At 42.1% G+C, this 12,029-nt stretch overlaps 2 protein-coding genes across 5 annotated transcripts in view; both read right to left on the reverse strand.

Annotated features, from left to right (window-relative positions):
* TXNRD1 (thioredoxin reductase 1) overlaps nt 1–12,029 on the reverse strand; it is a 59,349-nt gene that overhangs the window by 41,915 nt on the left and 5,405 nt on the right. The gene's annotated exons all lie outside the window — the stretch shown is intronic.
* EID3 (EP300 interacting inhibitor of differentiation 3) lies at nt 3,142–5,937 on the reverse strand. Its single transcript, XM_043881121.1, has one exon. It carries the CDS (start codon nt 4,539–4,541, stop codon nt 3,414–3,416), a length of 1,128 nt encoding a protein of 375 aa, XP_043737056.1. The 5' UTR covers nt 4,542–5,937; the 3' UTR covers nt 3,142–3,413.

Below are 12,029 nucleotides of genomic sequence, written 5' to 3' on the forward strand. Positions count from 1 at the left end.
ATTTCAATGCCCCCTGCCAGGGGCTTTGCCTTACACCCCAACCCCCTCCCCAACACACACACCCACACACACACACATACACACACCCAACATAGCATCTCAACCACCCCAACACACACACACACACACACACACACACACACACCCCCAACATAGCATCTCAACCACTCTCCAGGTAGTTTTTCTTCAGAGCAGTCATCACTGACAAAATTACTGTGGTCTCCCACTCTGTGTCAGGCTCAACAATAGTCCCAACATCAAAGTCCGAATCCCTAGAACCTGCAAATACATTATCTGTAAAAGAGATTCTCGAGATGTGAGTTAAGAATCTGGTGATGGGGAGATTTCCCAGGATTACCCCACAAAGCCCAACTTATTCACAAGTATCCTTATAAGAGGGAGGCACACGGAGACACCACAGAAATCAATGAAGACAGAGAGGTTGCACTGGCAGTTTTGAAAATGGAGGAACAGGCTGTGAATCAAGGAATGCAGGCAGCCTCCAAAAAGGCTAAGCATTCTCCCCTCAGAGCCTCAACAGGACCTGGCCATGCTGACACCTTGATTTTACACCTTGCACACCCTGAGAAACTGATTCTGGACTTCCAACCTCCAGAATTGTAAGATAATTTGTGTTAAGCCACCAAACAGTAAATTCATTACAGCAGCAATAGGGAACTAACACACATATTAAAATATAAATTCCTTGAGAGTAGGGCAATTTTCAATCTATCACCTTCCCCTCTGTGCTAGTGCAGTGCCTGGCACAGTTGCTGAATTAACCAAGTGCTAATTCTAATCACTTGATAATGGTTTCCACAAAACAAGGGCAAGAATTTGAGAAAGCCAGGTCTAGACTTAAAATGAATGAACCAAGATGGAGAAGTCACCATGGAAGGAGCCAGCAGCTGCATTCTGACACTGATCTACTACGTGAGGCACTTACGTGAGTGCTCACAATGAGCCCAACACTGTGCTGAATGTTTTGTACATATCATCCCACTTAATCCTCACAATCGTCTTCTAAGCACATGTCATTCCCATTTCAGAAACGGCAAGACATCTTTTGAGATTAAGAAACTTGTCCATAAGAATTAAACCCAGGTCTAAATGATTACAAATCTCTTGCTTTTCTCACTATATCATACCCAGTAAATCAAAGTACTTGTCACATACTGTACATTTAATAGGTCATTATTCCCACTAAGCAAATAAAAAAACCTAAGGCCTGCAGGTTTAATAATTTGTGCAAAGTCTCTAACTAGAATTTAAAAAGGCAGGATCTGATCCCAGATCCTTTGATCAGAAGTGGTTCTGTTAAACAACAAAATCCTAGTTTAAAAAACTTCCATGATATTTTCCTATCAGCTGATTTTATTGAACCTGTGAAATTAAAGCCACTCTAAATATATTGTTGAGAAGCCAGCAGACTTGTAGTTTGGGTCACATCTAATCTAATAGATAAATGAATATCTATTCATTATCATTATAATAGATAAATGAATTATCTATTAGCCAATTTCCCTTTTTTCTTCAGGGTAAAGAGGGGAAGAAACGACTACTTTAGAAAATAATTGGCTTTAATTTCCAATCTATATGTCATTTAACAACCAATTTAAATTGAAACAAGTGGTCAATCTGATTTATATTTTAACAGCTGTAACTTTAGAGAAGACCCAAAAGATTACTTTCCTCCTAAACCTCCACATTCTCCATTCCTGCTTTTAGTTAACACTTACATCTTCAAATACTCCTAAAGACACCTGGTGTGTAAGCAGACCTGAGGCAAGATCTTTTTGCTATCTCTAAGATTATCTTTTCCCCAAAAAGCAAAGGTCTGAAAAACCTAAGGAACCCGGACGGTAGAGGCATGCTAAAGGGAGGATCAGAGAGATTTCCACAACCACTGGACCAAAAGGTGGTAGGCACTGGGAAGGGTTAGCATCCCTTCATAAGAAAAGGGGAAGAAGTGACTACTTTAGAAAATAATTGGCCCGGTTTCCTGAGAAACTTCCCTTCTTGCAAAAAAAAAAAAAAAAAAAAAACACACTTCCACTATTACTGAAGAACTTCTCAATCTCCTCTCCGTCTAGATGTCATTCATTTACTCTCTGGATTTCCCTTCCCTGTACTACATGCAGACTTAATAGGAAAATTTTATTATTCCTATTACACAAAGCAGATCCACTTGCCAGATAAGGTTTAATGGCAAGACTCACTACTACCAAAGACTGTTTCTACAGAGATCAAGAAAAACAGCTTGCAAGGATGCTCACTACACCTTCAAAAACTGTTTCCTTAGAGACCAAAATTTTCAGCAGTAGCATCCAAATAAGGTTGTAATTTATATTCTTAATACAAGCAACAACAAAAGCCTTTAGAGCTTTATATGAAGTGAAGGAAATTTGGATACATTAATCATATACTGATATTTCAGTTTACACAGGGAGAGTTTCCAGGCATTCAAAGTCCTATTAAGAAATCAAAATTGAGTTGGGAACAAATATTCAAGGCCAGTACATAATGAAACATCACCAATTCTGAGGAACACTCTGTGTACTAGCAGAAATTACAAAGGGAAACTAGGGGCCAAAGAAACAGAACAAGTAGATAAAGATTGTAACTGGATGTTAGATTTTGTGTTTGAAATAATCTGACAGAGGGCACTAACAGATGAGGTAAATCAATTTTTGCCTAGTATAACATTCAGATAGAATAGTTTTCAAAAAAAAAAAAATATAGATCTCTCTGGAGCCATAACTTCCCACAGTGTCACCTATTTGACCATCCATATTTCCCTGCCCGATCTTTGATCCATTCCTACTCATACAGTACTTAGGTGATAGCGCACCTATTACAGAAGTCAGTCTACTTTTGTTAAGCCCACATCACAGTAGAAATTCTTTAGAACAAGGACACCCACTCATTCATCTTATGAGTCTTCTTTGAAATGAAGCATGGCATCTGAATTTTTTTAATACAGGATTAACATGACTTACGCACTGCCCTACAGTCTTTCTTGACCATTTTTTTCACCCATTCTTTCCCCCAACCTGGTCAAGAGCCCCATATGGGATTGCCTTGGGTCCCTGTAGCAGAGAAAGCAATGTAGTATCTCAGAGCATCATAACTCATTTTTTCAAATTATCAAACACTTTTTATTTTATGGAATTCAGTTTTTATTGATAAAGTCTTAAGAAGCAGTCAAAAAATCTCTCCCATGAACAGCCAGTGACAACTTTATCATGACAACTTTATAAAACTACCAAGAAAAATACAACGCACAGTAAAACAACTTATTTTCTTGAAAATATTTTTCACAAGAAATACAGTAAGTGCTTCTGTTTGGATTTTACTCTCCACGACGCTATGCTTTAGAAAATAAAACGCATCTGTGCTAAGAACAAAAATCTTTAGTATGAGTTTGTGATCATAGCCTCTGAAATTTCGAAAGTTGCCACAATGTTTTTCCAGTCTTGTAAACTCAAAGATATAACTCCCTGTTTCCTGCTGTGGAAACTGGGATCATTTCCCTCACCGGCTAGGTTAATATTAATTGGCTCCAATATTGGCAGCCTGTCTTGGTCAAGCCTTATTCTTGCAAAACCATCCCTTATAATGAAAGAAACGTAAAATATATTCTCCACAGTACGAGAAAAAGAGTGTGGATCAATCACAAACTCAAAATAAGACACAGGAGTATCAGGATACTTTCGAAAGTACGTTTGCAACAATCCCAAGATTCTTTCTACTTCTTTTTCTGTGGCTTCTTGATTACCACTCAGATCCAGCTTCCTCAGCTTTGTAGGCATATCCCCATTTTCTTCCATTTTCTGAACTTTTCTCCGGTGATCAAGTCGCGGCTTTCGCGCGGCAGACTCTGATTTGAACGAGCCAAAAACAAAGTGGAATGTTTCAGCTTGTAACATCCACGATGTCGCTTCCTTCTGCACTGTCTCCCAGAAGGAAAGAGCTATGTTATCGTCACAGTTGTTCAACGGATCATGTCCATCATCTTCCATCCAATTTAGACCCACAAATATAAACAGAAAGTCACAAAATGCCACCTGATTAAAAAAGTTCATGTCAGAGTTCAGCTGCTTTGCTTTTTCTTTACCCAAATCAGAAGCCAAAACAAGAAACTGAGCGTCTAGAGCCGCTTCTCTTGTCCGACTCACTGCGTCAAACAGGACATTGGCTTCCTCGAGAGCCTCGGTTAAGGAGTCGCTCGCCGTGTTCACTATGTCGTCTCGGTTCTGCTGGACGCAATAGATGAGCTGCCGGTACTGCTTGCGGATACTGCGGCATTTCTCCTCATCCACCCGCTCCAGCAGGCTGGGGTGGATGTCGGCCTCCCCCCAGCTCAGGTCGTCAGAGGAGGTATCAGATTCCGCATCAGACGTCGCTGCCGCTTCCACCTTCAAAGCTTCCTCCTCCTCCTCCTCCACCTGCTTCCGCGAGTACGCACTACCCGGGATGGTCACCGCCGGTTGCGCTCTCGTCTCGTCGGCTTCCCTCAGGGAACCATTTTCATCGGCCATGTCGGCGACGGGAGGCACTCAGGTAACGGTCTTCGCGACGTCCCGGACAACAACGTAAACTGCAGGGGTCCCCCAAGGCGGAGGAGGACGCCGCCCATGCGCACTAGCGGCGGCCTAGCGCCCCGCCCCCTCAGTGAGCGCATAAGCACCCCCGCTGCGTAGAACGCGAACACGCGTAGAACGCCGCCGAGAAGCCGGTCCGCCGCCACGCTGGAGTAACGCCGGCTGGCTCAAGCCACAGCCGTTATTTTGGCGTTTACTAACACTGTCATCTAGCTTTCAAAGAATCGCTTGGAAAAGCTAACGACAAAACTATGGGGAGACTAAACGCCCCGTACTTTAAAACACTGGCTGTCACATACTGCAGCATACTGTCATTAAAAGATGGGGTGGGGGGATGTTTTTGTTTTAAAAAATAAAATCTGGCTAAATTACAAACTGCTAACAAAGCCAAGGATCGCGGCCTGCACTATCTCCATTGCAGAAAGATTGAACTCCCAAGATTCACTTGCAAAGTGGTTGCTAGGAACTCGGTCTTCATTATACAAATGTAAATTGTGTTTTGAAGGCCTTCAAAAGCCAAATCCGCACCAACCTACCCCATGGGGGAGGGGAGCGGGTGACCGGGTAAGCCAGGGTCCGGGCTGGCGCAGGCGCAAAGGTGCACTGCCTACCCACCCCTACCCCGTCCCCCAGTGTTAGGCAACTGATCTCTGATTCTCCAGCACCCAAGAGTACGAGAATAAAGTAGACAGGGTCTCCGCCAAGGAACTATTTGGAAGACTGCAAAAGTACAGGTCACACAACCCGAGTGGATAGTAAATCTGAACTCTAAAAGGTGAGAAACCTGTGAAGACTTTAAACACCATCTGTTAGGAGGATATGAACATGAACGCTGTTAAGTCACGAGACAAATTTATGTAGGAAAATACTGCCACTAGTTCACGGGGGGAATCATGTAAAGTTGGAGAAAGGACTCAGCTCGTTAGTCACAAGAGGGGAGGGAGAGGGAGAGAGAACACCTCAGTGCAGCTCAAGTTCTGGTTTCCTGCATCCGCAAGTATCTGCCCTACCTTCCTTCCAATGCATCTTTACAGGTTCATTTTTCTTTGACTTTAGCGCACAGTTTTGGAGTAGGAAATGGCAACCCACTCCAGTATTCTTGCCTGGAGAATCCCACAGAGGAGCCTGGTGGGCTACAAGTCCATGGGGTTGTAAAGAGTCAGACAGGGCTGAAACGACTGAGAGCACAGTTTCTTGTAAATGCATGAACAGCAAAGGCTAGTATTCAGTTCAGTTCAGTCGCTCAGTCGTGTCTGACTCTTTGCAACCCCATGGACTGCAGCAAACCAGGCCTCCCTGTCCATCACCAACTTACTCAGACTCATGTCCATTGAGTTGGTGATGTCATTCAACCATCTCATCCTCTCTCTGTCCTCCCCTTCTCCTACCACCTTCAATCTTTCCCAGCATCAGGGTCTTTGCAAATGAGTCAGTTCTTCACATCAGGTGGTCAAAGTATTGGAGTTTCAGCTTCAGATCAGTCCTTCCAATGAACACTCAGGATTCATTTCCTTTAGGATGGACCGGCTGGATCTCCTTGCAGTTCAAGGCACTCTCAAGACTCTTCAACACCACAGTTCAAAAGGATCAATTCTTTGGCGCTCAGCTTTCTTTACAGTCCAACTCTCACATCCATACATGACAACTGGAAAAACCATAGCTTGACTAGATGGACCTTTGTTGGCAAAGTAATGTCTCTGCTTTTCAATATGCTGTCTAGGTTGGTCGTAACTTTTCTTCCAAGGAGCAAGCGACAAGTGGGCCTTAGGTAGCGTGACAATGAACAAAGCTAGTGGAGGTGATGGAATTCCAGTTGAGCTATTTCAAATCCTAAATGATGCTGTGAAAGTGCTGCACTCGATATGCCAGCAAGGCTAGTATTAAGTTACTCAAAAATAGTTATATTACTATTTTTGTTCACCATTATTTTTTTAAAGTAGGGTTAAAATTCAGAAAGAAACATCTGTTTTTCAAAAACAGGACGCATTACTGTTATTTGTACATATATATCATCCTGTTCTATTAGACTGTTCAAACAATGGGACTGGTTCAAAATTGGGAAAGAGTGGGTCAAGGCTGTATATTGTCACCAAGCTTATTCAACTTTTATGCAGAGTATACCATACAAAATGCCGGGCTGGATGACTCACAAGCTAGAATCAGACTGCAGAGAGAAATATCAACAACCTCAGATACGCAGATGACACCACTCTAAAGGCAGAAAGTAAAGAGGAACTAAAGAGCCTCTTGAAGGTAAAAGCAGAGAGGGAAAAAGCTGGCTTAAAACCCAACATTCAAAAAACTAAGACCATGGCATCCAGTCCCATCACTTCATGGCAAATGGGGAAAAAATGGAAACAGTGACAGATTTTATTTTCTTGGGCTCCAAAATCACTGTGGACAGTGACTGCAGCCATGAAAATTTTTAAAAAGACGCTTGCTCCTTGGAAGAAAATCTGTGACAAACCTAGGCAGCGTATTAAGCAGAGACATCACTTTGCCAACAAAGGTAAGCATAGTCAAACCTATGGTTTTTCCAGTAGTCACGTATGGATGTGAGAGTTCGACCATAAACAAGCGCCAAAGAATTGATGGTTTCAAACTGGTACTGGAGAAGACTCTTGAGAGTCCCTTGGACACAAGGAGATCAAACCAGTCCATCCTAAAGGAGATCAACCCTGAATATTCATTGGAAGGACTGATGCTGAAGCTGAGGCTCCAATACTTTGGCCCCCTGATGTGAAGAACTGACTCATTGGAAAAGACCCTGATGTTGGGAAAGACTGAAGGCAGGAGGAAAAGGGGGCAAAGAGGATGAGATGGTTGGATAGCATCAGTGACTCAATGACATGAGTTTGAGCAAACTCCAGGAGACAGTGAAGGACAGGGAAGCTAGGGGTGCTGCAGTCCATGGGGTTGCAAAGAGTTGAAGGTGACTTAGTGACTGAATAGCAACAAATTAAACTGTTAGCTCCCCTAAAGCAAGAACTTATTTGTAAATCTTCCAAGCTAAGCTATTTTCACATGGATATATTTGAGTAGACACATTTCAATGTGTAATTGTAGATGAAAAACTTTGTTCCAGAACCTACTGCAACTTATTTGGCAGCAAAGATGAACTTCTTCTAGTCAAAGAAATAAATCTCACACATAGATAATGAAAGTTGACTGCTTTGCATAATTCAGGCTTATTTCTCTGAAACGAAGAAAAAGCAACAGGAAAACAAAGTTGGGGCCCAGGATCATCTAAGGGCCATATTTTACCCCCAAGCCTGGCCAAGTACAAACTAATACTTAACCTGTTTTATATCTTTGGTGAAAACTCATAGTCCCAAGTTCCAAATCCCAAAAAGTTTGGTTTTACAGTTAAACCATATTCTGGGGACTTTCTGATATCTATTTTAAATTCAATAAAAGCAATTTATAGATGAACTCCAAAAGACAAGCCAATCCTCCCACCCTAAGGTGTCTATCTACCCCTAGCTCAGAGCATGGAAAACAGGCTAGCACCAATTTGCTCCACACAGAGCCTTTCATCAAAGAATTTTTAAATGCTTTAGAAAAGTAAATGAATTTCCCCAACCTACTTATAAAGTATTACTAATACCATTTACAGGGATTTCTCAGGAGATAACAGCCCACACAACTTGCTCAGAGCAACAGCACATATCAAGACAAGCATTAGGTTATTAAGTTGTGATTTCCAGTGCTAAATTTGTTCTCTGCTAGATCCCTGCTCCTAAGAACCTCCGTAACATATAGCATCCTCAGAAAGTCACACTTGCATTATGGTCTGCCTTTTGGTATGTGCCTTGAGAGCACAAGGTTTAGATGTGGCTACAAAGCAAAAATCTCAAATCTAATGATTTCCCCTGATCATCTGAAGAACGGAGTTGCTGCTAAAGGCTCCATAAGGCCTTTATTTCCTTTCTTCTTTTCTTCAATATTTTTCTCCAATGTTACTGTTCAGTCCCTTTGCTAGGAGTTCAGATTCATTCGTTCCAAGCATTCTTAAGCTCCTTCCACAACCCTCAGTGTTCAACACAAACCTAATGGGATGGATGAATGTTACAGTGTGCTACAGGTCTCTCTATGGTCAAATTTTAAAAGTCATACAGGATTCACTATCTTTTCCAGTGGGTTTTTATTGCCTGATTAATCTATAACAGAGAGATATCTAAGAGACCTCTGAGCCAAGCCAGGAACCAGTCAGGTTAGTCCTGCATGCTAAAAGATACCCTGCTATTAGCTACCTCCTGATACTTTCCTGTTCCTTCTTGCAGTTTTTCTCCCTTCATCCTGCCAGGATAAGCTGTGAAGAGACGTGCTGAAGGCCTAGTTTGATTTGCTGGAGTAGCTGGGTGTTGTATACACGTTCTTTTTCATTTTCATCTCCTTTAAGGCTATGTTTTTAGGTGTAAGTTTTTGCTTTGTTTGCCTGTTCATATTAAACTTTGCAATGATCAAGGCAGATTATCTGTTTTTAAAATGAGCTTCTGAAAACTCCATGGACAGTGGAAGGAGGCAAAGCTGGGTTCCAATCATGTGGAAGGCATGCGTGCTCAGTCATATCCTACTCTTTTCAATCCTATGGACTATAGCCCACCAGGCTCCTCTGTTCATGGGATTCTCCAGGCAAGAATAGTGGAGTGGGTTGCCATTTCCTCCTCCAGGGGATCTTTCCTACCCAGGGATTGAACCCACATTTCCTGTGTCTCCTGCATTGCAGGTGGATTCTTCACCACTAGAGCCATGGGGGAAGGCCAATCATGACCTATTAGCATTTCCTTAGACAGGCTGCTTAACCCTGTCAGCCTCTGGTCTCCTCATCTGTAAAATATGAATACTACTACTCTGTCATAAAGCTACTATAAGTATTGAATGAATCAGAATTACATAATAGATTTGACAATATTTACAACTACTGAGTAGTTACTTAAATTAAAAAGTTATCCCAACTACTGAGTAGTTACTTAAATTAAAAAGTTATCCCAAAGGTAGCAAATGTTTAATAAACATTAAAACACTAAACAGAAAAAAATGTAACAAACCAGTAGCTTCACTCCTGGATATTGTTTTAGGAACAGAAAAATGTTTTAAAGGCTGAATCAATAGGAGGAAAACAGAAATATATCTCACTATAATGAAACCAGTGAAATCTGTTATATAATAAAATTTTAAAACCTACTAAGGCTTCAGTTAAGCTTCCCAGGTATCACCAGTGGTAAAGAACCCGTCTGTCAATTCAGGAGACATAAAAAATGCAGGTTCAATCCCTGGGTTGGGAAGAACCCCTGGAGGAGGGCATGGCAACCCACTTCAGTATTGTTGCTTGGAGAATCCCATGGAGAGAGGAGCCTGATGGGCTATAGTCCATAAAGTCGCAAAGAGTTGGACACAACTGAGGCGACAGTTGTGTATAGCACTTTGAAAGATAAACCACTCTACTAGATATTCTAAATCTGGGCCACAAAGTGAGTCTGAAATTATACGCAGAATTCTTTATGTGTATTTTTCTATAAATGGATTTCAGCAGATTCTTTGAAAATACTCTGTATCTAAAACAGGCTTTGAATAACTGTTCTATTCAAATAATGCTTTACTGTTAGCTGAAGTAAAAAGATAAAATGACAGTCACGTCCCACAAAATAACTTGGACCCACCCATTGAGATACTTCAGAGTACATAAAACCTCCGCCCTTGCTCTGTGGTTTAAAGTCATACATTTAACTGACACTTCAGAAAACCAAGTACTGGCTGACTTGCCAAGCCCCAACAACTAACATAAACAAGGCTGTGAGATGAAAAGAGAACATTTTCCACTATAAGAGCCATTATCAACTCTCCTGGGACATCTCAGAAGCCAGCAATGACCAGGAACATCATTTTGATAGACTAGGGGTAGGGAAGCACTGGGTGTGTGGCTTCTAAAGGAGGCAGCCTTGGAAAAACTCAGCCCTTGAGGCCAGAGTTAAAAGTAGTGCTTTCTTCAGAGTTTGACTTTCCTCATTTGTAAATGTCACCCATCAGATGACTTCTCTGTCATACAGAGTGGCCATAACTCTTTGTAAAAAAAACCGTATTACAAACATCAGGTGACAAATGTATTTTTAAATATATACATTGCCCTACAGATGTTACAGATGACAAAGACAGGGCCTAACTCAACAGCAAGAATACAGGGGCTCAATAAGCATTAGCTGAATAGACATAATGTGACTTTCTTCTCAGTTGACCTGGACACAGCTACATAAATTGTTTAAGTGGACAATGCTCCAATCACACAGCTCCTTAAAAGTCTGAACTGCATTATATGCTGCCTAGAACCTCTCCTGAACCATTCTGGGGATAATTGCTGAGAGAGACAGTCCACTTCCACAAAATCAGACACCTCATAGCTAAATCCCTCACTAAAGTCAGTCCTCTGGCTCTGCCATCAACCATTCATTCCACAAGTATTTACTAAGTGCATACCAGGTATTAACACAACACATGGAAGACACAAAAATAAACCATTTTTGTCCTAAAGGAAGGTACAACGTAGTAGGCACAGAGGAATGCAATTCCAGCCTGCAAGTATGCTGCACACCAACGCCAGTTTGCCAGAACTATGCTAGGAATACCAAGATGTGCATGGGCTCGGCCGTGAGTCATGAGCATACAGTCATACCCAAGAGATCAGGCACGCATCCCAAAAGACGAAACACAAAGCCAAGTGCCAGAAGTGTGAGAACAGTTCAGTGAGCTTTACAGACAGCCCTGCGCTCCATCCTGGCTCTGCCGCTGTGTCGTCTGGGCGTACTCCTTAAGTTCTGAGGGTCTCCACCCTGTCATCTGGATGAGGATTAAATCAACTAGAGATCACAGCATTTAGAAGCTAGCACAGAAGACACATTCAATACATGATAGCTACTCTCATTGATAGGCATGCTCATTTAAATATCTGATGAGATCTTAAGACAGATCTGGAAACACAGGCACTAAGAATAAGTCTAGCTCTTCACTCTTGATATTGGCAGGACTCCTCTATTCCCAGAGATGGGGATTTGTGCGAGTACTGAGGAAGCACAGAGGAGGGGAAAGAGGCAAATCTGGCCTTGTACTCTGACCCAAGTGGGCAGGTGGAAAAATGGGCCTGAGCAGGAAGAAAAGTCAGAAAATGACTTTTGAAATGAAATAGAGAACAGACCAAAGGAGGGAAATGTTAGGGACTATAGCTGCGACAGTATTCCCACAAGCTTCCAGTATAGGCAACAGAGCGGAGCAAGAGACAACCCGAAAAGCAGGTTGGGGCCAAACCCTGGGGACACAGAAAACCAAATTAAGAAATGTACACTCTATCCTGGATGCAGATCTGGGGGCAGCAAACAAGCAGTCAGGAAGATGACTATGCAGCAGATGGACAGGAAGGGCAGGAAGAGAGAT

Source organism: Cervus elaphus, chromosome 22 (genome assembly GCF_910594005.1).
Source record: "Cervus elaphus chromosome 22, mCerEla1.1, whole genome shotgun sequence".
Classification (NCBI taxonomy): domain Eukaryota; kingdom Metazoa; phylum Chordata; class Mammalia; order Artiodactyla; family Cervidae; genus Cervus; species Cervus elaphus.